Here is a 27,394-nt window from a genome sequence, read left to right as displayed (position 1 = left end):
GCTGAACTGAAGAGAAGGATGGACCATCTCGCTGCGTCTCGTGGGTCTCAGAGAAGACTCAACGTGAAAGATCTTCCACCTTGCTCTGATGTGAACCCTTGGAGGCATGCAGAATACATTTCGATTACCAACGGTAAGATATTCATATCAGAAAAGCTGGGGGCTGTCCTTATAGAGGAAGTCGACTTCTGGATCAGCTTTAAGTCTGACCCAGTCTGCTTCGTCCGCTTGAAGGCGGAACCTACGTCCAAGGAGGAGACAGAACCAAAGGAGGTCATAGTTCTTGACCATGAATAAGCTCAGGCTCTGTTGTCAAGTAGCCTGAAAGACAAGGGCTTCACTAACTCAAAAGTGTCAGCTCTTAGCAAGAAACACCCCTCCTTTCTTGCTCCAACCAACCTAGCCTTTCCCTATACTGCAAAAGGTTTTAAGGCAGTTATGAAGGCAATAAAGGCAGGCAAACCTTGCCTTACACTCGAGGAGTGTAGACCCTTATCCCTAGCCCTGCCTACGGAGGATAAGGACTGGAAGGAAATCCACCTTACCTTCTCAGTTGGGAAGTTGGAGGCAGATATTGCTGGACGCCAGTTCAGCGAAAACCTCCCTAAGGTGTCTGACTTTCTCTTGCGTAGGGAGCAAGAGACAAAGGAAAGACTTGCCGCATCCCTGTCCCTCCAGATTTGCTTAGAGGCAATGGCAAGCAATAGCAGAACCCCAGACATGAATATGGTTATGGCCAAATCACTTTTGGCTATGCTGGTCAAGGACCTATATGGCTTCGTTAGAGCCAGACGCGCTTGTAGGGAGTTCGTGTTTGCTTCGGCTGCAGTAAAACACGAACCCAGGAAGCTGATAGCCTCCAATATCTGGGGAAAAGACCTCTTCCCGAGCGAAGTGGTCAAAGAAGTAGTTGACAAGGCCATCACGGAGAATAGAAATCTTCTCCAGAAGTGGGGCATGTCAGCGAAGAGGAAGTCTTCCCCGGATGAGGGTCCCCAACCTAAGAGGAAGACGAAAAGACCCAGGTTGCCCTCTCGCCCTGTCAGACAACAGCAGCAACAGCAGCAACAACTTCCCGCAGTTCCCATGACTGCGGTGACCCAGATGGTGGCACAACCCCAACCAACTTACCAGATGGTACCTCAGCAGCTGGTGGCCCAGTCACCAGCATTTAACACTGCGTATGAGAGGCAGACCACTACCTTTCGTCGTTAAAGGTAGAGGGTCAAAAAGGGGCTCCTCTAGATACCCTCCAAGAGGAAGAGGAGGTAAGGGAGGACGCGGTCAAGGTGGCAAGTCCTCCGGACAGTCGAAGCAATGAGATGCTTCCGGTAGGAGGAAGACTCCAACAATGTCAGGATCGCTGGACCTTCGATCCTTGGGCCCATAGCCTAAACAAGAACGGACTAGGATGGAGCTGGAGGACAGCTCCGCCATCATTTCCTCAATCCTTCCAACACTCCACCCCCGTCCTGGAAGAATACACCCGAGAACTCTTGAGCAAACGGGTTATAAGGAGGGCAAAGTCCATCAAATTCCAAGGAAGGTTGTTTTGTGTTCCCCAGAAGGACTCGGACAAACTCAGAGTCATTCTGGACTTGTCGCCACTCAACAAGTTCATAGAAAACAACAAGTTCAGGATGTTAACCCTTCAACACATAAGGACCCTGCTGCCAAAAGGGGCGTACACAGTCTCCATAGACCTGGCAGATGTCTATTGGCATATTCCAATCAACCGCCCCCTCTCCTCCTATACGTCTTCAGAGCCATGCCCTTTGGACTAAATATAGCCCCAAGGATTTTTACAAAGCTTGCAGATGCAGTCGTTCATCAACTACGCCTAGAAGTTGTCCAGGTAGTAGTTTACCTGGACCACTGGCTGGTGTGGGCAGCATCTGGGATGGAGTACATGCAAGCATCCAAGAAAGTGATCCAATTCCTGGAACATCTGGGATTCAAGATCAACGTCAAGAAGTCTTGATCATCTCCAGCTCAAGAGTTTCAATGGCTAGGAATACATTAGAACAAAGTCACACCGTCTCTCCATTCCCCCCAGGGAAGAGGGGAGAGATAGCAGGATCTGTCAAGTGACTACTGAAATCCGACAGTATATCAAGACGCCAACAAGAGAGAATACTAGGTTCTCTTTAGTTTGCATCAGTGACAGACCCAGTGCTAAAAGCACAGCTAAAAGATGCATCAGGAGTCTGGAGAAGATATGCATCAAACGCTCAAAGAGATCTAAGAAGACCAATTCCGACTCGACTACGATCACTTCTCAAGCTATGGTCGAAGGCCAAGAACCTGAAGAAGTCTGTGCCCTTGCAACCACCTCTACCTTCAGTCATCATCCATACGGACGCATCAAAGGAAGGATGGGGAGGTCACTCCCACCAACGGAAAGTCCAAGGGACTTGGTCCTCTCTATTCAAGACCTTCCACATCAACATTTTGGAAGCCATGGCAGTCTTTCTCCTGCTGAAGAAACTATCCCCTTGCAATTCAGTCCACATAAGACTGATCCTGGACAGCGAGGTTATAGCGAGATGTTTGAATCGTTAAGGCTCGAGATCACCCCAAATCAACCAAGTGATGTTGGCCATCTTCCGCCTAGCGGAAAAGAAGAGATGGCATTTATCAGAAGTTCACCTACTAGGGTTCCGCAATGTGACGGCGGACGCTCTATCCTGGCTCACTCCGATAGAGTCAGAATAGTCCCTAGGCGCAGGATCATTCTCCTTCATCTTACGTCAAGTCCCAAAACTGCAGATCAACCTCTTCGCGACGAGTGACAACAAGAAACTACCTCGTTATGTGGCCCCATACGAGGACCCTCTAGCGGAAGCGATGGACGCCATGTCCCTCGACTGGAACAGATGGAACTGGATTTACCTGTTCCCTCCAACCAATCTCTTAAGGAAGGTCCTCAACAAGCTGAGATCCTTTCTGGGAATGGCAGCTCTAGTGGCTCCCAAGTGGCCAAAGAGCAATTGGTTCTCTCTAGTACTGGAACTGAAGCTGAGGCTGATCCTTCTGCCAGACCCAGTACTGACTCAACAAGTACAGAAGTCGACTGTCTTCGCTTCATCACAGAAAACCCAAAACCTTCATCTCATGATTTTCTCTCCTTAGCAGTAAAAAAAAAGGTTTGGGATCTCGAGAGACAGTATAGACTTCTTAGAAGAATATAAATCTAAGTCTACTAGAAGACAATATGAGTCATCTTGGAAGAGGAGGGTTGCTTTAATCAAGGCAAAAGGACCAAAAGAAATCTCAACGGACTTCTGTTTATCCTTCTTTATCCACCTTCATAAACAAGGTTTGGCAGCCAATACGATAATCACGTGTAAATCAGCCTTGACTAGACCTCTGTTATACGCCTTCCAAGTAGACTTGTCAAACGAAATCTTTAACAAGATCCCTATGGCTTGCGCTAAACTCAGGCCTGCAGCCCCTACGAAGCCCATTTCATGGTCCTTGGATAAGGTCCCACACTTTGCTTCAACAGTGAACAATGAGGATTGCTCTCTGAAAGACTTAACCCAAAAAGTTATATTCTTGTTTGCTCTAGCCTCGGGAGCCAGAGTTAGTGAAATAATGGCCCTATCCAGAGATGAGGGCCATATTCAGTTCACAGAAATGGGAGAACTGAATCTTTTTCCTGACCCAACATTTCTCGCCAAGAACGAGCTACCTACCAAAAGGTGGGGTCCCTGGAAAATCCGCCCTCTGAAGGAAGATGTCTCGCTGTGCCCAGTAGTGTCTAAAGGTCTATCTTCGTAGAACTTCAGACTTCAGGGGAGGACAGCTCTTTAAAGGAGAAACCTCAGGGTCAAACCTATCCCTAAAACAACTAAGGGCAAAGATCACCTATTCTATTCACAGAGCAGATCCTGACAGTACACCCGCAGGTCAGGATCCGAGAAAAATTGCTTCGTCATTGAATTTCTTTCAATACATGGACTTTGAGCGTCTTCGCTCACACACTGGATGGAAGTCATCCAGAGTGTTTTTCAAACATTACGCGAAGCAAGTGCAAGAACTTAAACGCTCTGTGGTGGCGGCAGGTAGTGTACTAAAACCTGTCGTCTAGTGCTGCGAGGAACAGTGAATTGATTGGGACTGTCAAAGTAAGGGTGAAGGTGTTGACACTTCACAGTGCAATACTTTAAAATAAGTGTCGCCCAGGTGACGCTAAGGACTGTTCTAGTTATTTAAGGTGAAGAAACATAGAGATAACACTTGTGCCGTGTGTTCTTACACAGTGTGAAGAGACAATCAATATCACAGAAATGCATATTAGAAAATTTGATAAATTTTCAGATTACAGTGGCTCTAACACATTTTCCCTTTCAGGTGAAACAAACATTTTCTGGACTTTGAATGTAGAACATGTTTCTCATTGCATTTATTAACATTGTTAACATTATGTTATGTATGTTGATTTTGCTGGTTATTTATTGCCAATGAATACTTGATGTGTATTTTCGTCTTATTTCACCCCAAAATTGATTTTCAATAAAAATATGTCAGAGTATTATTTTCCTTTAATAAACTGCATATGTTTATACGAACAAGATATAGATAACACCTTTGTTCTTATACGAGTACAAACTTTATATGGTAACGCATATAGCGAGACCTGTATGTTCTTGATGCTATGTTTGTTCATATGTTATATGCAAACCTTGAGACTCCTTTCCTATGTCTAGTATGACTCTTCCCTGCAGGGGGCAGGAAGCACTAACATGGTTTATGATTAGCAGTAATGACGTATAATGGTTACGTCATATGTCTCTATGGTCTGGATGACCAAGGAATAACTGTCCCAAAGTTAAGGCACTTTTGGAAAATCCATAGATACAGTACTTTCTAAATAATTCTCTGGTAACCTTCCATCAGGACGACATGGCCTGAGCCAAAAAAAACGATTTTGAGCGAAGCGAAAAATCTCTTTTTGGTTGAGATAGCCATGTTGTCCTGATGGACCCGCCCTCCTTTTCTATAGAAAACGCCTTGGCAGGATCCCTCCCGAAACTACTATATCTGTAGCACCATGCTCAACGCTACAAGGAATAAGTGTGGGGGTGACGTACAGCGCCATCTGGATACTCGTAGTAGTAAGGGAGGAAGGGTATCCTTGATATCAGGTCCCCTTAAATTTTGCCACTTTCCCCCTCGGAGCGAAAACGCTATTCGGGGTGAAGATTGCTATGTGTCGTATCAAGATATACGTCCCCTGATTTATGCGATATCCTTAGGAGAAATTTTAAGGATATTTGCTCCAGGAATTAGAATTCTGGAGACCTAAAGGCAAATTCTCTGGGAATATCACTGTAGTAAAATATACCCTAGGAAGCTACTTATAGGAACCTTCCATCAGGACGACATGGCTATCTCACCCAAAAATAGATTTTTCGTTTCGCTCAAAATCCGTTTAAACATTTTAGTGTTATAGCTCTTACATGAATAGCCTACTGTAGTTAATTGCAAGTTACATTATCTATATATTTAGTAATACTTGTGCAAATTTTACAGATCTATACAGCAGAGTCAATTCAAGGATGATATAGTGAGAAAATGGGCAGACCTGAGAGTTTCAGAGAAAATGTTGAGACATCAAGCCCACAGACGGGTCGATATATTGCAAGTCTGGATCTGGGTACAACAACCATCAGGTGCTTCATTTATAATGAAAGAGTTGAAGTATGCGGGAAAGCTGAGGAAAAGGTATGTTAGGATACCAATATATCTTTTCTTTTCTTTTGGTGAATCGGTGATTTTAAGCCAAATACAATTAAGGCAGTTCTCTAATCATATCTGATACTTAATGACCACTAATAGTCTTTGTGTCTAGGTTTTGGCATTACGCACTATACATCCATGTACTTCTGGAGAATACTTTGTTTTGTAGGTACTGTGATATGTTAGCAAGAGATAGAACTGTTAGATTCAATTTTGCACACAACTTTTGTTGAGATACTGTACAGGTAACCTTGAGCTATGAAGGTTTAACTTTATACCTGGCCAGTTGCATTCAATGTTATTATTATTATTACTATTTGCTAAGCTACCATCCTAGTTTGAAAATAGTTCAGTGAGGAAAGGAAATAAGGAAACATACTACAAGAGAAGATTAAGAACAATAACATTAAAATAAATCTTTCACATATAAACTATCAAAACTTGAAAATAACAAGAGGAAGAGAAATGAGTTTGAATAGTGAACCCGAGTGTACTCTCAAGCAAGAGAACTCTACCCTAAGACAGTGGAAGACCATGGTACATAGGCTATGGCACTGCCTAAGACTAGAGCACACTGGTTTGATTTTGGAGCGTCCTTCTCCTAGAAGAGCTGCTTACCACTATCGTGACTTAAGATGGAATCACGATAGTGTATTTATAAAGACCAGTAAGCAGTCATTTATCTTTTATTTTGTAAGGGAAATATTATGAACATTATGCAGTGTGAGATGCGTAAAAAATTATAATTGTTGTATTGAATTGTTTGTAATAATCTAATGTTTCTTTTTGTCAAAGTTTTTTAAAGTAGAGTACATTCAATAGTTATTTGACTCTAAGCAATCGTTAACGAGTCGTTAAAGTTTGTTTTTGACGAATGCGGGTCGCGCATGCGTGGATCCTCAGTCGTCTTTGAGTGATTTGACTCAGAATCGAGTTAGTACCGGCTCACGTACGTGACTGCTAGGGTCTTGGTTACCCTACGGTATCTCAGGGGGAGGGAAGGAATTAACACACCACGAGAGGAGTTTTTACCATCATGGATTAAGCTAAGTCGAAATTTTGTGATGTTAGTGATATTGAAGGGCATGCATGCACGTTAGATATTGCCCCCTGTGGCCGCGGGGGCATATAAAAATTAGAATAGCGCCAACGTTATCCCTGCGTGTCGTAAGAGGCGACTAAAAGGGATGGGACGAGGGGGCTGGGAACCCCCTCTCCTGTATAAAATTCCTGCGAGACATCGACAAGGAGATGGAGCTGGGGGGAGAGTGACTGCTCCCCGCACTCTAGTTTTGGGGTGTTTGAATGTGCGTGGATGTAGTACGATAGAGAGTAAAAGATGTGAGATTGGAAGTATGTTTAGAAGTAGAAGGATGGATGTATTGGCCTTGTGTGAGACAAAGATGAGAGGAAAAGGTGAAGTGATGTTTGGTGAAATGTCTGGTAGAGTGTCTGGGATTGAAAGGGGAAGAGCGAGAGAGGGTGTGGCGTTATTGCAGAGTGAATGGATGACAGGTAAAGTAGTGGAATGGAAGGAGATATCATCTAGGTTAATGTGGGTAAGGGTTAGGTTGGGTAGGGAATGTTGGGCGTTTGTCAGTGCGTATGGGCCAGGTAGTGAGAAAAGTGAAGAAGAGCGGAATGAGTTCTGGAATGAATTAACTAGGTGTGTAGAAGGACTGGGTAGAAGGAATTATGTAGTTGTTATGGGTGACTTAAATGCTAGAGTGGGCGCTGGAGAGGTAGAAGGTGTCATTGGGAAGTATGGCGTACCAGGTGAAAATGAGAGTGGTGAGAGACTGGTAGACATGTGTGTTGAACAAGAGATGGTAATAAGTGCTAGCTTCTTTAAAAAGAAAGATAAAAATAAGTATACATGGGTAAGAGTGGCAAATGGAAGAGTAGTAGAAAGGGCATTAATGGATTATGTGTTGATAACTAAAAGAATGTTTGGAAGATTGAAAGACGTGCACGTGTTTAGGGGTATGGCTAACGGCATGTCTGATCATTTTTTGGTGGAAGGAAAATTATTTGTAGCAAAAGAGTGGGGGAATAGAGTAGGTGGATGTAAAAGGGAGGTAGTGAGGATTGAAGAGCTAATAAAACCGGGGGTAAAAAGTAAATATCAGGAAAGGTTGAAAATGGCATATGACGAGGTGAGAGTAAGAGAAACTGGTAATTTAGAGGAGGAGTGGAAGTTAGTAAAAGAAAATTTTGTTGGGATTGCAAGTGATGTATGTGGCAAGAAGGTTGTTGGAGGCAGCATGAGGGAGGGTAGTGAATGGTGGAATGAAGGAGTGAAGGTAAAAGTGGAAGAGAAAAAGAGGGCTTTTGAAGAATGGCTGCAGAGTAATAGTATAGAGAAGTATGAAAAATATAGAGAGAAAAATGTGGAAGTAAAGCGCAAGGTACGTGAGGCAAAGAGGGCAGCTGACCTGAGGTAGGGTCAGGGATTGGGTCAGTCATATGAAGAGAATAAGAAGAAGTTTTGGAAAGAAGTGAAGAGAGTAAGGAAGGCTGGCGCAAGAATTGAAGAGACAGTGAAAGATGGAAATGGAAGGTTGTTGAAAGGAGAGGAGGCAAGGAAAAGATGGGCGGAATATTTTGAAAGTTTGCTGAATGTTGAGGATAATAGGGAGGCAGATATAATTGCTGTTCCAGGTGTTGAGGTGCCAGTGATGGGAGATGAGAATGAGAGAGAGATTACAAGAGAGGAAGTGAGGAGAGCACTAGATGAAACGAGAGTAGGAAAAGCATCTGGTATGGATGGTGTGAAAGCTGAGATGTTGAAGGAAGGGGGTGTGACTGTACTTGAATGGCTGGTGAGATTGTTTAATATGTGTTTTGTGTTGTCAATGGTACCAGTAGATTGGGTTTGTGCATGTATTGTACCACTATATAAGGGTAAGGGAGATGTGCATGAGTGTTGTAATTCAAGAGGTATTAGTTTGTTGAGTGTAGTTGGAAAAGTGTATGGTAGAGTATTGATTAATAGGATTAAGGATAAAACAGAGAATGCAATCTTGGAAGTACAGGGTGGTTTTAGAAGAGGTAGGGGTTGTATGAATCAGATTTTTACAGTTAGGCAGATATGCGAGAAATATTTAGCAAAAGGTAAGGAGGTGTATGTTGCGTTTATGGATCTGGAGAAAGCATATGATAGAGTTGATAGGGAAGCAATGTGGAATGTGATGAGGTTATATGGAGTTGGTGGAAGGTTGTTGCAAGCAGTGAAAAGTTTCTACAAAGGTAGTAAAGCATGTGTTAGAATAGGAAATGAAGTGAGTGATTGGTTTCCGGTGAGAGTGGGGCTGAGACAGGGATGTGTGATGTCGCCGAGGTTGTTTAACTTGTATGTTGATGGAGTGGTGAGAGAGGTGAGTGGTCGAGTGCTTGGACGAGGATTAAAACTGGTAGGCGAGAATGACCATGAATGGGAGGTAAATCAGTTGTTGTTTGCGGATGATACTGTACTGGTAGCAGACACAGAAGAGAAGCTTGACCGACTAGTGACAGAATTTGGAAAGGTGTGTGAGAGAAGGAAGTTGAGAGTAAATGTGGGTAAGAGTAAGGTTATGAGATGTACGAGAAGGGAAGGTGGTGCAAGGTTGAATGTCATGTTGAATGGAGAGTTACTTGAGGAGGTGGATCAGTTTAAGTACTTGGGGTCTATTGTTGCAGCAAATGGTGGAGTGGAAGCAGATGTACGTCAGAGAGTGAATGAAGGTTGCAAAGTGTTGGGGGCAGTTAAGGGAGTAGTAAAAAATAGAGGGTTGGGCATGAATGTAAAGAGAGTTCTATATGAGAAAGTGATTGTACCAACTGTGATGTATGGATCGGAGTTGTGGGGAATGAAAGTGATGGAGAGACAGAAATTGAATGTGTTTGAGATGAAGTGTCTAAGGAGTATGGCTGGTGTATCTCGAGTAGATAGGGTTAGGAATGAAGTGGTGAGGGAGAGAACGGGTGTAAGAAATGAGTTAGCGGCTAGAGTGGATATGAATGTGTTGAGGTGGTTTGGCCATGTTGAGAGAATGGAAAATGGTTGTCTGCTAAAGAAGGTGATGAATGCAAGAGTTGATGGGAGAAGTACAAGAGGAAGGCCAAGGTTTGGGTGGATGGATGGTGTGAAGAAAGCTCTGGGTGATAGGAGGATAGATGTGAGAGAGGCAAGAGAGCGTGCTAGAAATAGGAATGAATGGCGAGCGATTGTGACGCAGTTCCAGTAGGCCCTGCTGCTTCCTCCGGTGCCTTAGATGACCGCGGAGGTAGCAGCAGTAGGGGAGTCAGCATTATGAAGCTTCATCTATGGTGGAAATGTGGGAGGTTGGGCTGTGGCACCCTAGCAGTACCAGCTGAACTCGGTTGAGTCCCTGATTAGGCTGAAGGAACATAGAGAGTAGAGGTCCCCTTTTTGTTTTGTTTCATTGTTGGTGTCGGCTACCCCCCAAAATTGGGGGAAGTGCCTTGGTATATGGATGGATGGACTAACAGACATTTGTAAAATAAGACAATACTTAGGGTTGCCGGATAGGAAATTTTACAATGAATAGTTAAGGTTAGTAATAAATATGAATTATTTATTCCTGGTCAAATAATGATTTAAACACAACGCAGTTTCTCGATTTATTGAATGAAAGGAAGAGAAAAGAATCCTTGAAAATCTGTTAAAGAACCTGGTAATATGTAAACCAAATTGGTGTAAGTTTAGGTTTCCATATTTATTGAAGATTTTATATGTTTACTATTTTGGATTCTTTTGAGTAAATATATAATGGTGCGGTGACCAGGGTTATTGCGGGTGATGATTGATAACGCATATATTTAGCATTGATATTGGTGTTAATACGTGAATATGTTTGATAGATGTTTTTACCAATATTGCGTGTCATGAGAAAGTGTTCGTTACGTTGGGTTGTTATGACTAGGTTGGTATTGGCAATTTAGAAAACCGTTGACGCCGTACTTTTTTGCCGTGAACCATATGAGGAGATTGAAAATTTTATATGCGTTGTACATTCTGAATTGATCAGTGTTAATCGTTGCCACTAATTAAAAACATTAAGTATGAAAATTATTTTCCACTAGTTGTGATTTTACTTGAAAAATAATTTAAAAGTGGAAATAGTAATTTAAAATTATTGAGTTTCGGCAATTCGCTAATAGTTAAAGGTGAAGTTAATAAATTGATTCTTTCTTATGGTGAAATTTTCGAGTTGTGTGTTAGTGAGTTTGCGCCGACATTGATAATAACGTTGTCGCACAGGCGGCCATTTTGTCAATGATCGGGAATCCATTGATGGGTTAAACTAGTCTCGGCATTAATTAGGAATAACGTTGTCGCACAGGCGGCCATCTTGTTAATGATTGAGCAGCTAAGTTGAAGTTGTTTAAAACGAAAACTCTATGGGAAAGAATTTAATATAGTTGTGCTGATAATTTTTTAATTGAATTTCTCTTGAAGTGTGTTAATTAATTGCATTTAATGGGGTGGTTATGTATGAAAAAATTTGTTGAAATTGTATATTCTACATAAACAGTTGTTTGTTGAAATTACTGAAAATTTGAAAATTTATTGGTTTTAGCTGGTTTGATAATTATCTTTGGAAAAATGTCTGATAGAGAAGCTTTGGTGAGGTCACGAGGTGGTTACAAGGGTGTAATCACCAAATGGATAAATATGATAGCCTCTGCTATTGCTGCAGGTAATGTCAATACATTGTCTTCAATTAAAGATTTAATTATGAAACAAATGAAGACTGTGCACGACCTGAATGAAAAGATATTAGCCTTAACCACTGAAGAAGATCGAATGAAAGAGGTGGAAGAGCAAGCAGAGTATGAAGTAGTAATTGGGGAACATTGGTATAAGTTGATCAATGCCATCACGGCGATATCAGGAAGCGGTTCTTCTGGAAATCCTCCGACCACACATAAGACTAATGTTAGATTGCCAAAATTGGATCTCCCACATTTCACTGGAGATGTGTTGGAGTGGAATTCCTTTTGGAAATTATACAATGTGTCGGTACACCAGCGAGGGGATTTAGAACTAATTCAGAAATTCTCATATCTGCAAAGTTTGCTCACAGGAGATGCTCTAAAACTGATTTCAGGATTTAAGTTGGAAGCCGGGAATTATTCACAAGCTATATCTCTTCTCTGAACCACTTATGGGAAAAAGAATGAGATAAAACGAGTTCTAGTAAGAAGATTACTAGTAATGGAGTCTTCATCTCCTGATTCAGAATCATTGCAATCATTCAGAGCAAATTTTGAATGCTCAATCAGATCATTAGAGAGTGAAAACCTGGAGTTAGATGAGCTCTACACTATTTTGCTTCATGGTAAGTTGCCTAAGAGTGTTAGTGAAACTGTAAAACGCAGATGTGGAGATGATTGGTTTGTATTTGACACATTTAAGAAATATTTAGAAGAAGAAATTCACAATCTAAGATCTTTCGTCTCAGCGGATGTAAATAAACCTGGAACTCTATCAACAATATCTACGTTCACAGTGAATCAATCACAATCTGTTAGACATAAGAGTAAAGGAAATGTGAATAAATTTAGTTCTCAACAAACAAGAAAATGTGCGTTGTGTGAAGGCGAACACTGGTGGACACATTGTAAAACTTATGCCAGTAGGGATAAGAAACTGAGTCGTCTCGGTTTTTTACGATTGTGTTTTGTGTGTGCATCGAATAAACACTTTAGTGTAGATTGTGAAAAGCGAATTTGTGGAAACGGATGCAGATTAAAACATCATCGTGTATTATGTGATAAACAACAAACCAGCGAACCAAGTAAATCAAAAATTAAATCAGCAAATAAACCCAATAATAATGGTGTGCAGGTTGGAACACTTTCCGTAAGTGATCAGGGTCAGAAATCCAAGCAGAGGTACAATTTTACCAACAGCCACAATTGTGTTAAAGGGTAAAGGAAGACATTTGGTACGCCTTCGTGGATTATTGGACACTTGTGCAGAACGAACCTTTATCAGAAGGTCAGCACTTGAGGACGTACAGTATAGATCTAAAGGCATGGAAAAAATTGCCTTAAGGGGTTATTTGACAAGTAAACCTGTGAATGAGCATGAGATGGTTAGTGTTTCCATACCTTATAAGAGTAGATTGATTATTATCGATTGTATTGTGGTAGATGAGTTACCAGAGTATACTAAGAAATTCAACGTTAAATGAAATTTGAAAACGTTGTGTAAAACCAAAATTTGTCTAGCGGACAAGGATTTCGATCTGCCTGTGGACAAGCAAGCACCCATTGATATGTTGGTAGGCGTTCATAATGTCTATAACATGTTACACCCCGGATTCAGAAAAGCTGGGAAATTGATATTGTTACCTACCATATTTGGATATGTTGTGACAGGATCCTGTAATGCCCCTCCAGTGCAGGAAACCCAGGTAACTGTGTTAAAGCTAGCAACTAACGAGGAAGTAATTGAAGCTACTCATAAATTTGATAGTGATATAAGGAATGATTTGGATATTTTGTGGAATTTAGATAAAGTAGGTATTGACTGCAATGAATTGAAAGACCATGATCGAAAGGTTCTAGAAGACTTTGAAAGTACCATTGTATATTCTAAAATGGAAAAGCAATATGTTGTGGCCTTACCATGGAAGTCTAATAAGTCAAGGCTTCCATCCAATTTTGGCATGGTGTTGGGCCGGGTTAAACAACAATGTGCAAAATTTCAGAAAGATGAAGCCTACCTGAACCACTATCAAAAAATCCTGAAGGATCAGGAGGATAGGGGGTTCATTGAAAGGGTAGATAAAAATAATGTAGTTGAAAATTGTCATTATCTAGCACATCATAGTGTACAGAAAGATAGTGCCACCACTCCAATCAGAATAGTTTTTGACTGTTCCTGGAGACAAGGTAAAAATGGATTGAGCCTTAACGACTGTCTGTGGACTGGACCACATATTACGACAGATTTGCTCAAGGTCTTATTGCAGTTCAGGACTAACAACTACGCCTGTATTAGTGATATAGAAAAAGCGTTTCTTATGGTGCAATTGAGAGAAGAAGACCGCAATTACACACGGTTTTTATAGTTGCAAGACCCAACGGATCCAAATAGCTAATTAATCATATATAGGTTTAGGGTGGTATTGTTTGGGGCTACGTGTTCTCCTTTTCTGTTGAATGCCACTATTAAATCACATCTGGCAGCTGAAAGAAAAGATACGAGTTGAACTGAGATGGTGGCTATGATGAAAAGGGGATTATACGTGGACAACCTTCAATTTACCTCCAACAGCGAAGATGAATTGATAAACTTAATTTTTGCCGCAAACAAAATATTTGCACAGGCGCACTTGTATTTAAAGGAATGAACTAGTAATAGTGATCTTTTGAATACTGTCGCGGATGCCTATCGCATAAAATCAGAAGAGAAACAAACCTATAAAGTCTTAGGCCTAAATTGGAACATCTCTAATGATTAACTAACAATAACACCTAATCATCTTAAGACCGGTCAAACAAAACGTGAAATTCTAAGTGCAATTGCCCCAATTTATGATCCTTTAGGAATGCTTATCCCTATTACGATATGAGCTAGAATATTCTTACAGGATTTGTGGAAACAGCAGTTGAAATGGGATGATCTACTTTCAGTTCCTTTATCAAAGCAGTGGAATGAGTTGTCCAAAGACTTAGAGAAAAGTCTCAGTATATCCTTCTCCAGAGGCACTAATCTGGAGAAAGCGGATTATCTTCACATTTTCTGTGATGCTAGCATAACAGCTTATAGTTGTGTGGCCTATCGAGCAAGTGGTAAAACTTCGTCTCTGATTATGGCAAAGGGTAGAGTAGCACCCATTAGAGAGTTGACTGTACCTAAATTAGAATTAATGGCTTTGTTGTTAGGTGCAAGATTGTGTGAATTTATAGTTGAAACTTTTGAAGAAAATAAATTTGAGAAAATAATAATTTGGTCTGATAGTAAAGTTGCCCTGGGATGGTTAGTGACAAAGAATAATTTGCCAGTATTTGTGAAAAATAGAGTATTGGAAATTAACTCTATAACTGCGGGGATCGTCTTTTCTTACGTCCCATCTTCAGAAAACCCTAGTGACTGGATTACTAGAGGTAAAGGGACAGAAGAAGTAAGAAATAACTCCTTTTGGTGTGAGGGACCTCCCTGGTTAAAATCAGAAAACCACACCTATCCTATTGACAGGACATGGGTGAAAGAAGCACAAGCACAGGATGAAGTTATTCAAGTCCATCTTGTAGGGAACAGTGAAAAAACTTATCTGCTGAACTGGGAAAGATTTAGTAGAGGGGATAAATTTTGTAAAACTATAGCTTGGATTAGGCGATTTATTCACAATTGCAAATCAACTGGCCATAGAAAAATTGGAAGTTTAACGCTGGAAGAACTTCAACAAGCTAAAAATAGAATGATTATCCTCTGACAAAAGGAATACTTTCCGGAGGAATACAGTATAAAGCTTTGGAAAAGGGGGGTAAAGTTTCAAAATTGACCTTATTAGTACAATTGAATCTCCTCTTGGAAGAAGGAATTATAAGATGCAGAGGAAGATTGGAACATGTCGCACAGGCGGCGGAAATAAAATTCCCAATCTTACTGCTGAAAAGTTGTTTTCTCACAAAATTGATTGTAAGGGAGCATCACTGTTTACAAGCTCACATGGGAGTAAATGCAACCGTGGCAAGTGTGAGACAGGAATACTGGGTCCCACAGCTTCATTAATTATCCAAAGGTGTAATTCATCATTGTATAATATATAAGAAAACACATGGGAGACCCTACCGTGTAAATATTGCTCCACCATTGCCAGAATTTTGGCTGCGGAGAAAACAACCCTTTAGCGTTACGGGGGTAGATTATACAGGTGCGTTGTTAACCAAGGAGAAACATCAAAATCCTGAAAAGGCCTATATTGTGTTGTTTACTTGTCCAGTTTAGAGGAATCCATATCGAATAAGTAAAAGATCTGTCCTGCGATTCGTTTCTTATGGTGTTCCGAAAGTTTTGTAGCCGTCGGGGATTTCCTTCTTTAATGCTAAGTGACAATGCTACTACCTTTGTATCGACTTTAGTTTATTTGAAAAACATGGCAGAAAGTTCCTTAATGCAAGAACACCTGAATGCTATCGAATGTAAATGGAAGTTCATACCAGCCAGAGCACCTTGGTTTGGAGCTATATGGGAAAGATTGATTGGTCTTCTGAAAACATGTCTAAAGAAAGTAATAGGTCAGGCTTTTTTCAGCTTTAGTGAACTTTCCTGTGTTGTGACTGAACTTGAAGCAATTATTAACGATAGACCCTTAAGTTATACTTTGGGAGATCTAGACCAGTTGGATATTCTGACACCCAATCATTTGATTTTAGGACGTAGATTGAGATCTTTCCCTAGGGAAGTCATAGATTGGAAAGATGAAACTAAGGACCCTCTGTATGGAGAAAATAAGGATGTTGGAAAGCGATTTTTGTACATCACAAAAAAAATGTGATGACCTGTGGAAAAGGTGGGAGAGAGAATATTTAACTCCTCTCAGAGAAACTCATCGGGTGGGAATCAGACACGAATCTTGGCCCAAAATGGGAGATGTTGTGTTGATACACGATGAAGGACCGAGAAGTCGTTGGAAGCTCGGTCAAATTGTCAAATTACACGTGGGACCGAATGATGTCTTGCGCGTGGTTACTTTAAAAACCCCACAAGGTCAAGTAATGATACCTGTTGTCAAGCTATATCCTTTGGAATTATGGCAAGAGACTGATGTTGTCATATCTGAGAAAACTGATAACAAGAGCACCCGACGGAGCAGGAAAACAGCATAGGCGGCTACTGAGGCCAGAAGAGCCCTCATTCAAGTGGGACAATTATAACTGTAAATATTGTTTCTGTTTGCTGGGAGTGTATCGTGACTTAAGATGGAATCACGATAGTGTATTTATAAAGACCAGTAAGCAGTCATTTATCTTTTATTTTGTAAGGGAAATATTATGAACATTATGCAGTGTGAGATGCGTAGAAAATTATAATTGTTGTATTGAATTGTTTGTAATAATACAATGTTTCTTTTTGTTGAAGTTTTTTGAAGAGTAAAGTACATTCAATAGTTGTTTGACTCTAAGCAATCGTTAACGAGTTGTTAAAGTTTGTTTTTGACAAATGCGGGTCGCGCATGCGTGGATCCTCAGTCGTCTTTGAGTGATTTGACTCAGAATCGAGTTAGTACCGGCTCACGTACGTGACTGCTAGGGTCTTGGTTACCCTACGGTATCTCAGGGGGAGGGAAGGAATTAACACACCACGAGAGGAGTTTTTACCATCATGGATTAAGCTAAGTCGAAATTTTATAAGTGTTTTGTGATGTTAGTGATATTGAAGGGCATGCATGCACGTTAGATATCGTTACAGACATTTGTAAAATAAGACAATACTTAGGGTTGCCGGATAGGAAATTTTACAATGAATAGTTAAGGTTAGTAATAAATATGAATAATTTATTCCTGGTCAAATAATGATTTAAACACAACGCAGTTTCTCTATTTATTGAATGAAAGGAACAGAAAAGAATCCTTGAAAATCTGTTAAAGAACCTGGTAATATGTAAACCAAATTGGTGTAAGTTTAGGTTTCCATATTTATTGAAGATTTTATATGTTTACTATTTTGGAGTCTTTTGAGTAAATATAACCACAGCTAATGAGTCTCTTCTACCCTTACCACGAGGAAAGTAGCCACTGAACAACAACAGTGCAGTAGTTAACCCCTTGAGCTTTACTTTCATCACCGATGATTTACTATTGCTTTTAACTCGGTTAAGCATAATCTTGCTTTAAACTTTCATTAGTTATTGGAAGTTACGTACATTATCTTCTTCAAAAGGTTCCATATACCCTAGACATATCATATATGGTGTTCCGCTGGGTGGTAATCTAGGACTGTGTTGATTTTGTCATTCATAGCAACATGATAGATGATATTAAAAATGATTTTTCACACCTTTCAGGTGATTCAGTTCTCACTTAAGTGATTTCTGCACTCTTAATATACAGTGCAGCAGCTATTAAACTTAAAAGAGAGTTTGTGCAAATTAGTATGAAGTGTAGTCATTGTAATATGACACCGAACTTTAGTTTAACAAATACTTTATTGATTGGCTAGTCAGAAACACACTTCCTCTTTATTAACTTTGCATTGGCTTTATTGTGTTCAAGCAATATACAAAGCATTGCTGATGCCCTGAAAGTCTAGAAGGTCTTCCATATACCCTCTATTTTTTTTCATGTTAATGGTAAGCGTTTACTATTATTAAAGTATTTAGTTACAGGAAAAGGTTTGTCAAACTTACAACTTGGACAAAATAATAATTATTATTTCAATGAAGCTTACCTGTGAGTCATAATACTAATACATACAAAGAGCGAGCTTCATGACCTTAAAAAACTTTACCTCTAAATCATCTCCTCTGAACACTATTCATCTGGGGTAACAAGAGTCAGACTGTGGGGTTGAAATCATGCTTGCTGGTCCAGGACTTTCACCTTGTCTATTACTTCTAATCTATCTTTGTCTTTTATGAGCTTTGACCAACTTTCATCTCTCTTGCACTGTTTTAGCTTTTTTTTTTGGGGGGGGGGGGTTGTACTTTTATGCAGGATAAATTTCAAGATTAGTAAGATATCTTTTTTTTAGGATTTTAGGTGTGCTTTTGTGCTGAATGCTATGTAAATGGGTTTTTACTTGACAATGTATTCCCTCAAACCCTGTGTACCGCATGACTGTAGAGCCGACAGTGTGATCTAGACAATAGATGTTTAGAGTGCTCTAAGTGTTCGGATAAACAAGTGGTAATGTTAAATTTTCGGCTAAGAGAGTAAATGCTATAGGTGGGAATTGTAAGAAGAATGAAAGTGGTAATTCTGATCTGGGTATTACTCTTTTAACTTCTTCCAGTGCCTAGGGGGTTGGTTGAGAGGTCGAAGTTAGTGATCAAGAACCAAGAACAATGTAAGCGCTACAATTGCTAGGCTTAAATTGAAGTTTTCCTTGTGAAGGTTAGTGCTGTCAGTATATCTGTTTTGATGTACTATATGCAGCACTAAAGGGTTTTTGCTTCATCCCTTCATCCATTTGTTGTACCCACTTTCTAGCTTCCGTTTGTCCTTTGATTCTCTTTCCTCTCTTTCATCATGGTGTCTGCCCCTCTTAACTTTTTCTTCACAATAAAACTGCAGGGTTTTCCTCCAGTTGCCCCTCAGCACTTTATGGCCTCCCCATTCCCTGTGCTGTGCCACATAACCCAAATTCAATGAAATAAACTAAATTGCAGTTTTCTTATTATATGGAACAGTTCAGTGATTTTATTCAACCTTTCTCTGTAGCTATTGGGATTTCTGATTTCTCGTACGGTTTTGTTAGCCAAAGCTTATCTGTTTCTTCTTCTCGTATACCTATTGGAAATTGGCTGTGATTGCTTCTATTACCCTAATCTATTTTATTTTATTACCTAACCTACATTTTTCTGATAGTCTTGTTAAGGATAATAAATGTAGTTCCAGAGTTGTTGATCCTGTTATTATTCTGGCAAATCTTAAATGAGATCTAAAGCCTTCAGAAAAATCTTTTTCTTTTTTTGTTTTTATTTGGGTCACATGGTTCAAGCTCTTTCAGCACTTGTTTTGGGTAACTTGAATTTTGATTCAGCTCATATTCACTTGGAGCTCAGCTCAGGCCTCCAGATCTTGGTGTCTTGAATTCTGTATCTGAACCCAGCACTAATGGTCAACCTTTTTGTGCCTGGATTGATGTTCCAAATTGTGTTTCCCATCTCTAATCTGATGAATGCCCAATTTCAGTACTGATTACTCATTTTTGTTCAAAGAGTGTTACTTTGGCACATAAAGGGAAAACTGTAATATGCTCATTTGTCCTGGTAATGTAGTACTTAATAACACATTAATTTTGCACCCCTCTACCACCCCAAATTTGGCCGCCATCTTGAAAAATTGTCGGAAAAGTTTATTTTTTGCAAATACAATATCTCGCTTGGGACCCACTTAGAGAGAAATATGTTTGGTACATAAAATAATCTACTTAAAATTCCCTGTAAAAACTCTTCTATTTATCTTTGTGATATGTTGTACCGTTTTGGTGCTAGAGTTGTGAAATTTTTTGCAGTTGTTTTTCATTACTCCTCATTTCCTTATATAGTATAGACAATCGTCTCCCAAGGATGGCCTTCCTCCTTTATTCTGGCTTAGGACAGATAGTGAATGCTGTCACCCTTGCGCCCAACTATCCACCTGAAATGTAAAGTTATCAGTCCTAATCATTCCTATACCAATTCTTGCTGCATGATTAAAAGTATTGGTTTCCATGGTAGTGATAGTTTTCTCGGTATGTATTGCATAACAGACTATCATGTGTTTCATAGGAAGATCATTCCAGCTGACATACTCGTGGGCATTAAACAATACTGTGGAGCTGTCAGCAAGATTTCTTCCTGGCAAAGGGAGTGCAATTGCCGACAGACTATGACACCAAAGACAAGTATTAAGTGCAGAATCGTCCCTTCATCCTCAAGTGGCGAGGAACCTTTTGACTTTATGGTGTTCCCCGTGGATAGATATGTTTGTCAGCTGCAATAGAAGATGTATTTCAACATCCACTAAACAACCTAGACATTTACACTTTCCTGCAATTTTACCAGATTTGAAGGGTAGTCAACAAGGTACTGACTTCTCTGAACCTTAGAGTAATCCTAGTGGTTCACAAATGGCCACAAGCTGAATGTTATCACCCCTAATAATGCCCTTTGTTGAAATACCCAGAGAACTAATTACTCAAATAACCCTACCTGCTTTGTCAGCCCCTCCTGCAGAGGTACCACAACTCTATCTAGCATCTCTTCAAGCGAAAGAGATGCAGCTGCCTACTAGGCAAAGTGGGCTATCTTCTGCAGTTTTTGTCAGAGAAGGGGTACTTCTCTGGTCGGAGCCTTTATCCAGCTGAATGAGTTTGACCTTTCTTTATCATGGGAATTGTCTATGCTCATGACGGGCTAAGAGCAATCCTGTTTTCCAAGAGAACTCAAACTTCCTGCATGGAATGTCACCATAGTTCTCAGGTCTACGAAAGATGCCCTGTATAAACCTTTGAGGCAATCATAAGACATATATCTGACACTCAATACAGTTTTCTTGCCTGTCCTTGCCTCGGAGAAGTGAATAGGTAAACTTCATGGTATCTCACATATTGTTGTTCATACAGAGGGATAGAGGAGCATCTCCCTTACCTTTGTCCTTGAGTTTTTTGGCTAAAATTTAGAATCCAGCCATAGATGGCCCCAGGTTTGGGATGTTTTTTATCTCACCTAGGAATGGAGCTAATGATCCAGATTATTTACTTCTTTGCCCTCTTAGGATATTAAGATGCCACCAGGACCAAACTTAATCCTTCAGACTGCAGCTTCAAAACCTGACTTTGAAAACTGACAAGGAAAGCACATCCTCCTCCAACTGAGGACTCTGATGAACTGGTCCGAATGGGCTCACGAAGTTAGAGGGATTGGTGCGACACTAGCTTTCAGAAAGAACTTGTAAGTGGTGCAAGTACTGAAGGCAGGAGTCTGAAAATGCCAGACAGTTTTCACAGCCCACTACTTGAGGGAATATACACACACATCCTTTAACACATTCTCACTTGGATCTCTGATACCTGATCAGAATGATGTGTAGTGCACCTTTAAAATAACCATCGTGACGTTAGTTCCAAGATGAAAGGTAAGAATGTCTGACTCTCTTTCCTCTTTTCTTTCCCCACCCTTGGGGAGCAACAGTCTCACAGTTACTTGCTGGACCGAACTTAATGCAGGTAAGCTTCCATACTGAACAACTGCCCTGTATATTTATATATAGAAGTATTTCCTCCCATCTGTCGTACTAGGGGGAGGGTGGACAGAAATGTAAATACTTTACTTTCCATTACCAATACGATTCAGTCTTTATATCCTCAGAGGATATATGTTCCTCCATGATTTCCTGTCTGGGAAGAAACCTAGCCTATCACATGAGAATATATTTTTAGGTTGGTAGGAATTGTATTTGAGTCAACACTCTTACAACTCTTCAGGTCTGAGTCACCTGACATCCTGGTATTTTAAACTAGTCAGCTTGGTCATAGGAACCAACTCCCACCTTCCTAAGAATAAGTCTCCTAATGAATAACAAGGATTTCAATGTGTAGGAACAAATCACAATTTTTAAAAGTAGTTGTATTATTCCTTTAAGTTATACTTCCCACCTCATCCACCCCAGAATTTCTATGTGAAGTTCAAGTGGCTACTTGATAGCAGGTAAGCACCTGTCATATTGTGAAGATTTGTTTAATCCTGAAGTACGAATGGTGGTACAGTGCATCCTTGCCAAGGTTCTTTGAGTGAATGTAAGTGAAATTTTTAAAATTAATTGCTGAAGCTGGTCTTCTAAAACATATTTAGTTTCTAGTGTTTTCATTTTAAAAATATGACCAGAAGATTATAAAGGATTTCTAGATTCTATAGACATGAGTAAAGTTGGAGATAATTTTTTTTTTCTGCAAATACAAACCTTTTATTTTACTGGGTATGCCTTCCCTCTATGCTATCTTGACTTATTTGTGCTTTAGAATACCTAGATAGCAATTCGGGTGCTTCCTTTGGCAGGGTACTCATGAAGAGAAGGATTCAAGATATCTTTTCATTGTACAGGAATTGAATCTACCCTCGTGTAACTGAGTCATATTGATCAGTATATCTTGAATTAGACTGTATTTATAAAGTATAATTTAGATTTAAAAAATTTTTATGTAAAATAAAATTTTTATAATTTTAACTTGAGATAGTTAATTCCTATTCCAGGTGACTTTGTTATATCCATCATCAGGTCAGGTGGAAATAGACCCAGACGAATTATGGGGAAAATCCTTGCAAGTTATTCATGGAGCAATTACTGGTAAGTATATTTGTTAGAATTCATCTTTCAGGTTTTAACAAATGCAAATATTTGCGTTGTTCTAGTGAACTAAATACAAATCATATTTAGGATGCTGAAAATTCATATTTTTCTATCAAATGTCTGGTACATACCCACAAATCAGGTATATTATCCACTGGTAGTTTCATGTTTGTAAGCATTTTTTTTTCATAGTATTTTAGCATGCCTATTTCAATGGAGGTAGAAAATAGAAATGCTATAATGGAATCTTTTAGCTGCTAAAGACTCCATTTACAGAGTAAACTTGTTAAAAAATTAGAAGCTTCAAATTATCCCTCTTTTATCCTGGAGTTATCCAGTAGGAATTATTATAATACAGTAAACAGGAAAATGATGGTGATAACAGGGTGTTAGACATGCGTGAAGATAATCTTAGCTGAAATAATGAAGATTTAAACAAATATACCTTTAATAAAAGACGAGAATATTTGAAATAGTTGTATCTTTTTTTATTATATTATTTCTATGAACCGCCCCTGATGACGTGCACTCCAGATTATCAGGTTTTATTTTTTGTTATTTTTAGTGGCGTAAAAATATCTTCTCCCAGAATTGTTCGGGATTACTGAGTAGATTTTGCAAGGGAATTGTTTTAGGTTTTCATGATCTGGATTCTCGTGTCTTGTGCCAGGGATAATTTTGTGATTTAGAGAAATGTTGTAAAGAGTGCAAAGGCCTCCTAATTCCTCTTTAGAAGTATGCTTCCTGGTTACTGATCAGATTATAAGTTCAAAGAGTAAAATGGTATTTTCATTATAAAATAAATTTTTGAACATACTTACCCGGTAGTTATATATATAGCTTACGTCCCCGACGTCAACGGCAGAAAATTCGAAACTTGCGCCAATCACCGATTGGATAGCCAGGTGTACCACCCCTGCGCCCTAGCGAGGTACCTAGGAACCATTCCAGGAACCCTCATATAATCCATGCCTCTAGTCTCTTAGAGGGGAGGAGGGTGGGACTTTAATTATATATAACTACCGGGTAAGTATGTTCAAAAATTTATTTTATAATGAAAATACCATTTTTAAACATAAGACTTACCCGGTAGTTATATATATAGCTGATTAACACCTTTGGTGGAGGGTTAGAGACAGCTAGTATATCTGGAATTTTTCTCAAGAGTTATTAAAACAAACTTAAGGGTTCGTACCTGATAAGGAAGCTGACTTCAATGATTCTCTGTCTCATTATGTCTGCTAGCCTTATGAGATCCAGCGATCCTCCCAGGGGGCTGAAGATCCCTAGGGACTATCAAACCGGTGTATATACCTCATTATGACAGAACCTCCTCCAATAACCAGTTCCGGGCGCTCTTCAAAGAACAAAATTGACCACCTGACTAAAATCAATGATTTTGGAAGACTGACACAGTCTCCACAAACAACCATAAAAACAAATAAAAGTTCCAAGAGAAGAAAAGGTTATTGGGATTATGGGAACGTAGTGGTGGATCCTTCACCCACTACTGCACTCGCTATCACGAATGGTCCCAGAATGTAGCAGTCCTCATAAAGAGTCTGGACACGATTAAAATAGTGTGAAGTGAACACAGATTTATTCCCTCCAAAAGGTTGTGTCCATTAAGCTCCACCACAATCTATTCTGCTTGAATGACATTCAAGTTGTTATAGTACTAACCTTATGTGTCTTGACCTTAGAAACTTGAGGCCAGTCTCACTGTAATGTGTATGAGCCTCTCTTATAAGAGTCTGATGAAGAATGAAAGGACATTCTTGACATCTGAAAAACGAGGGCTTCTTAATCGAGCACCAAAGAGCTTTCGACTTGCCTCGCAACCCTTTCATACTGCCTGGGTAGAACTTCAGGGTTCTTACTGGACACAGGACTCTCTCCAACTCCTCGCCAACCATATCCGAAAAATTCGGAAACTCAAAAGCCTTAGGTCAAGGTTGAGAAAGGCGGTCTTTCCTGGCGAGAAAGCCTAACTGCAATGAGCAGATAGCTTCGTTATCTCGAAAGCCAACGTTTTACTAAAACGTATTTATTAACTGATTCTTTTAGATGTCACAAGACTAACAAGAAAAATAGTTTTCATCGAGAGGCCCTTAAAATGAAGATGAAAGCAAGTGCTCAAGTTTGTCACTCATAAGGAACTTCAGGATTGAGTCCAGGATCCAAGCTGGTGAATCCTGGTTGTTTGATGTTACAAAAAAGTTGAGAAATTCCTGTAGGACTTCATCAATCGAAAGGTCCAAGATACTGTGTCTGACAACAGTCGCTATCACACACCTGTATCCCTTAATAGAAGAGGATGAACAAATGAGCTTCCTTCTAAGGTAAAACAGGAAGTCAGCAATCTGAGTTGTAGAGATACTGGAAGAGAAAACAGAGTTGACTCTGCACCATTCTCTAAAGCCTCCCATTTGGATTGATAAATCCTGATGGTAGAAGTTCTTATTGCTCTTGTAAAAGACTTAGCTGCCTTGTGGAGGATTAATTTTTGTTTTATTTTTTGTTTATTTTCTTTTGCCAAATCCAGAGAGAGAGAGAGAGAGAGAGAGAGAGAGAGAGAGAGAGAGAGAGAGAGAGAGAGAGAGAGAGAATTTCATTTGCTTTAGTTTTGCTAAATTGCGTGTGCGCGAGAGAGAGTGTGTGTGTGTGTTTGTGTGTGTGTTTGTGTGTGTCTATGTGTGTTTGTGTGTCCGCGGTGCGCGCTGAAGAACAAGTGGTAGTTAGCGAATGATTGTTTGTAGTGGGAAAGACTGTCGGTATATTTGAGGTTGTTTGTGTACATTTTTTTAGTTAGGTTACGACAGTGGTGAATGTTTCGGAGCGAATGCTTTTTTGATTTGACTGCAGCTTAAGGCAGTTGTGTGAACGCTGGATGTACTTCAATATTATTACCAGCGTGGAAGTGTTCATTGGTTTTCAAAAGTAAGTACAGTTTTGTTTATCTTTGCTTGTCGTGTTTGTGAATGATAGGAACAATTTATTATTTATCTTTGATTATAGTGCGATAGTTCAGTTAGTTAGGAGTGTTCGTAAGTGTTTTTCTTTTTTTATTTTGGCAGGCTGTGATTCCTCCTGTGAGAGGTTTTTTTGTTGAATTAACTGTTGATGACCTGGCTTGGAACTGATCATATTTAGACTGCTGTTTTGGATTGACGATTGTCGATGACCTGGCCTGTTTATAAAGATTGTGTATGATGATGATGACGATGATGATGATGACGATGATGATGATGATGATACTGACACCTGTGACTCAAGGAGTTGAGGCCGTTATGGCAAATTAAGAACTCTTCTGTTACCATAAACTGTAGTGGTAGTTTGCCATGAAAAGACAGTTCGGCTTGTGTGTGGCGACAGTGTTGGTGTCGTAATATATATAAACACATATTTTGAGTTGGTGTGCGGTTTAGTTTTAAGTTTGTTAGAGTTTTTTTTATTTGAATGGTGTTACGGTTTTTTTGGTATATTTATTAAGTTAAAGATTAGTTATAAGTGTAATTATTTTGGTTGTTGATGTTGTATTGCAGTTTGAAGAAATATAGTTTTAAGGTTATGTTTTGTTTTGATTTTGGTCCTTTTGTCCAAGAGTCCCGCTGCTGATAACGTAAGGGGAAAGATTGTATTGAGGAGACATTTGTCTGTTTAGTGTGATTCAAGGGTGTGGGGGTTATTTTTGTAACATCCCGCCACATTATTTTGGCGCCCGAACAGGGACTGCCGAGGTGGGATAGGAAGCTGGACTGTTGGACGAAGGACGGACTTAGAATTAAGGTTGATGAAAAATGGAGGAGCAATTAAGGGTTTTGAAGGAGGAATTGCGGCTGAGTAAGGAGCGTGAGGAGAGGTTGCTAGTAGAGAATGAGAGGTTGCACTGGGAGAATGAGGCGATGCAGAAGGAGCTTAGGGAGTTAAAGGGAACTGTAGAGAGAGTGGAAGAGGGTGTTGAGATGAGGATGCAAGAAAATGAGAAACGAATGGAAGCAATGGTAGGGCAAGTAATGGGGATGATGAAAACTGTCATGGGTGAAGGTGCAGTCGGAGGAGTGGCTTCTGCTTCTGGTAACGGGTTGATGGTGGAAGAGGATGGTGGAAGAGGATGGTGGAAGAGGATAGTGTAAGTGATAATGGGGAAGGTAGTGATAGTGATATTGAAAGTAAAGGGCCTAGACATAGTAAGATTGGAACGAAGGGTGATTAGGAAGACTGAGAAGATAATGTGAAGAAAGAAAAGAAGAAAGGTCAGGGTGTGAGGGAGGATGATCATGAATGGGTGAAGGTGGTTAGTAAGAAAAAGGGTAAGAAGGGAATAGTTAAAGATAGGACTTTGAGTGTAGAATTAGATTCATTGTATTCAAATGAAGAAGAAGGCAACAAGAAGGGAGTAGGCAGTGAAGATAGTAGTGAGAATGAAGTAGAGGAAGTTTGTAAGACAGTGTTTATGAGAGAGGTACCTAGGTGTGAAAGTTTTAATGAACATAGCAGTAGGGATGTATATGACTTCTTTAGGGAATATGAAAAGTTTTGTCAGCCTAAGTATGGGGATAGTAAGAGAGTTTGGGCTAGGGAGTTGGGAGAATTTTTGTCAGGATATTTGTTGACGATGTATGGGGTGATA

At 39.9% G+C, this 27,394-nt stretch overlaps 1 protein-coding gene across 4 annotated transcripts in view; it reads left to right on the top strand.

The window, feature by feature from the left end:
• The window catches only part of LOC137626633 (putative glycerol kinase 5), a 512,079-nt gene that overhangs the window by 103,885 nt on the left and 380,800 nt on the right, over positions 1–27,394 (top strand). For all 4 annotated transcript variants that reach the window (XM_068357673.1, XM_068357669.1, XM_068357663.1 and 1 more), the window contains exons 2-3: positions 5,539–5,730; positions 22,665–22,758. In XM_068357673.1, the coding sequence (XP_068213774.1) occupies positions 5,581–5,730; positions 22,665–22,758 (244 nt within the window). In that variant the 5' untranslated portion in view covers positions 5,539–5,580. The remainder of the gene's footprint in view (positions 1–5,538; positions 5,731–22,664; positions 22,759–27,394) is intronic.

The sequence above is a fragment of the Palaemon carinicauda genome, chromosome 2 (genome assembly GCF_036898095.1).
Source record: "Palaemon carinicauda isolate YSFRI2023 chromosome 2, ASM3689809v2, whole genome shotgun sequence".
Taxonomy (NCBI): Eukaryota; Metazoa; Arthropoda; class Malacostraca; order Decapoda; family Palaemonidae; genus Palaemon; species Palaemon carinicauda.
This window is presented reverse-complemented; position numbering and strand designations above follow the sequence as displayed.